General features: G+C 45.5%; 1 protein-coding gene across 1 annotated transcript in view; it reads left to right on the top strand.

Annotated features, from left to right (window-relative positions):
• Window positions 1–2,941, top strand: part of TRANK1 (tetratricopeptide repeat and ankyrin repeat containing 1) — a 65,741-nt gene that overhangs the window by 4,543 nt on the left and 58,257 nt on the right. Inside the window, exons 3-4 of the mRNA XM_007462697.1 lie at window positions 117–243; window positions 2,187–2,337. Coding sequence (XP_007462759.1) covers window positions 117–243; window positions 2,187–2,337 — 278 coding nt within the window. The remainder of the gene's footprint in view (window positions 1–116; window positions 244–2,186; window positions 2,338–2,941) is intronic.

Below are 2,941 nucleotides of genomic sequence, written 5' to 3'. Positions count from 1 at the left end.
CCTGCTGAAACTCTGGCATGATGGCAGCAACCAGCACCAGAATGGTGGCCTTCAAGGTTCTGTATTTGCAGGATGAAAGAACTATTTACTGACCACCAGTTTGTCCTTTCTCACAGGGTTCCCTGCAGGGACTTGGCTGTGCTGCTGTGCAACAAATCCAATGCGTTTTACAGCCTCAGGAAATGGAACGAGGCCTACGTGGCCGCCAAGGAGTGTCTCCAGTGGGATCCAACCTACGTGAAGGTATGGTGACTGCCAGATGCTGCGGCTGCTGCCTCTTCCTCTTAATCTGCCTCCTTCCCTTCCTTCTTTTTAAAATGGAAATGCTAGGAGTGCTTCTCATTCAACTTTCTTTGCACTTAAGACAGATGTGCACAGAGCACACGTGCTGTATCTGGAGAAGAGCAAGAAGGATGGTGGCCAAGTGTTGAAAGGCATTTGTAGGGGAAAGCGGAGCCGGGCCTTTGGGCAGATGGAGTCCAGTGGAGATCCTGGTGGAACTCATTTTGTTCTGATGTAGTGGCACCAAAATTCATAGTCTGTTCATGTTCTTTGCAGTTTGCAAGTTTCACTGTCTTCTTTGTGGGCATAAGAATTCTCCGGGAGAGGGGATTTATGGCAATCTATATTTCTTGGAGTTTCTGCTTCTAATCAGAGAAGGGAGGCTCCAGGAAGGCTCCTTCCTCTTTCTTTCTTTCTTCCTTTCTTTCTTCCCTCCTTCCCTCCTTCCCTCCTTCCTTCCTTCCTTCCTTCCTTCCTTTCTTTCTTTCTTCCTTCCTTCCTTCCTTCCTTCCTTCCTTTTCTTTCTCTTTCTCTTTCTCTCTTTCTCTTTCTCTCTCTCTCTTTCTCTCTTTCTCTCTCTCTCTCTCTCCCTCCCTCCTTTCCTTTCCTTCCTCCTTTCCTCCCTTCCTCCCTTCCTTCCTTCCTCCCTTCCTTCCTTATTTGGTTGTGCTGGGTCTTTAGTTGCAGCAGGCAGGCTCCTTAGTTGCAGCACGTGGGCTCCTTAGTTGTGGCAGGTGGGCTCCTTAGTTGTGGCATGCAAACTCTTAGTTTTGGCATACATGTGGGATATAGTTACCTAACCAGGGAATGAGCCCCGGCCCCCTGCATTGGGAGTGGGGAGTCTTAACCGCTGTGCCACCAGGGAAGTCCCAGGAAGGCTTCTTTCTGCATCTGTTGAATCTCAGAGGCCTTCAGCTCAAAAGAATCCTTATGCCAAAGTGTCACATTTTGGGTTGATATATTCTGATCCCCTTCACCTCCCTCCAAAATAAAAGGTGAAACTTAGAACTGAGGAAGGTAAAGAAATGGGAAATTCTGTACCAGCTTGCTTGGTTGGTGCGGGGGTGGGGGGAACACCTTTTTTTTCTTTCCTTTTTCTGATTGTTATCTACTGTTTTAGACTTTTAAATGATGGTGAAAACAAATCAGTAAATAATCAGGGATTTGGTATTAAGTGGAATTTCAGGTGCTTGCTTTTTTATGAACCCAGTTGGTGAACACCTTGTGTTATCTTAGACAGAAAATTGTTTTGGTACCTCTTGATACTGATTCATTTTGATGGTTAAAGTGGGGAAAGCAGTACGAATCATTTTGTTCCTTCTCAAGAGTTTGACAGTTTGTTTACAGGCAAAACTGACAATTTTCTTGTATTAACCATTGTAATTTTCCTCTCTCTCCAGAAACCAAAAAAGTTTTTTGGCCTCTGGTGTATGTTGCCTATAATGCGGGGCTGAGTAAACCTCAGTGCTTGTCATTACCATTGGAAATTGTGTTTACTTTGATTGAAAGGAGCAGGGAACAGCTCCTGTGCTGACCTGACAATCTCATTCTTTTCCAGAACACACTGTATTTGTAGGATTGATTTCATTCCTCCCTTCTTGGCCAGGCTGCGATTTGAAGCATGAATACATAAACCACACATGTCATTGGAACCAGGCCTGCTCCCTTCTCTCTGGGTCCTATGTTAGATGCTGTACATGTCATGGACTTGAAAGGGATTATTTTCTTGCCAGTTAAAAAATGGCAGGAACAATGTGGAAATCCTGTATCCAGAGCTTGTTAGAAATCTGTATGTACCTAGAAGTCAGACTCCTGCAGTCTGTTTCCTCACAGCCTCAATCTTGCTTTCAGCAGCAGGTCAGAAAAGATGGGTGTGTTAACGGTTTTGCTTTTCTTCGTTGCAGGGATACTACCGAGCTGGTTATTCCTTGCTGCAGTTGCTCCAGCCTTATGAAGCTGCTCACATGTTTTTCAAGGGTCTGCGACTCGTGCAAAGCAGCCAGGACCACACCCAGGTTGCTGATTTCTTGGTGGGAGTCTTCACCACAATGGACAGTAAGTCAGGACTGGGGGGAGGCCCACCCTCTTTCTTTCTTTTAAAGTGCTTGTGATTTCTTTGAAAGCCTCCTGGGGACTCAGGTTTCTGGGGACATAATTACAGGGTGTTTTTCTTTGTGGCTCATTTATGTAGCTTGAATGAAAATGGTTTTTACACTAGAAAGCACATGGGAAGCTTTGTTGGCTGGGGCCTTTGTGAAGACAACTGGGTCTTTTTGCACAAATCACTTAAAGCTGTCCCAATTTTCCAGTTTTGTTTCAGACTTCTGAAGTTTTCTGTGTTGCTAGCCATAGGGATTTCCCTGCTTATACTATGTGTTTTACCTGATTTTTGCATGTATCTCTCCAGTGTGTCGAGAAATGTTCCTGTTTGCTATGAAAACAATCTGAAAAGGCTGAGGGAGGGGCCTGTGGAAGCTGACAGTCTACGAGGGACACACCAGGTTGGGCGGGGGGTGGCGGTTTGCATCACTTATTCGGTTATTAGTCTGAAGACCTGGCCTGTGAGATGGCTTTGTCCGTGGCCTGGAATTGGCAAAAATAGACAATTCTGAAACACAATGTAATATGCTCCCTGCCAGGGACAAAGGAGCTCTTTCCC

Source organism: Lipotes vexillifer, unplaced genomic scaffold (genome assembly GCF_000442215.2).
Source record: "Lipotes vexillifer unplaced genomic scaffold, Lipotes_vexillifer_v1.1 scaffold539, whole genome shotgun sequence".
Taxonomy (NCBI): Eukaryota; Metazoa; Chordata; class Mammalia; order Artiodactyla; family Lipotidae; genus Lipotes; species Lipotes vexillifer.
Note: the sequence above shows the minus strand (reverse complement) of the source record. Positions and strands in the feature narration are given on the sequence as shown.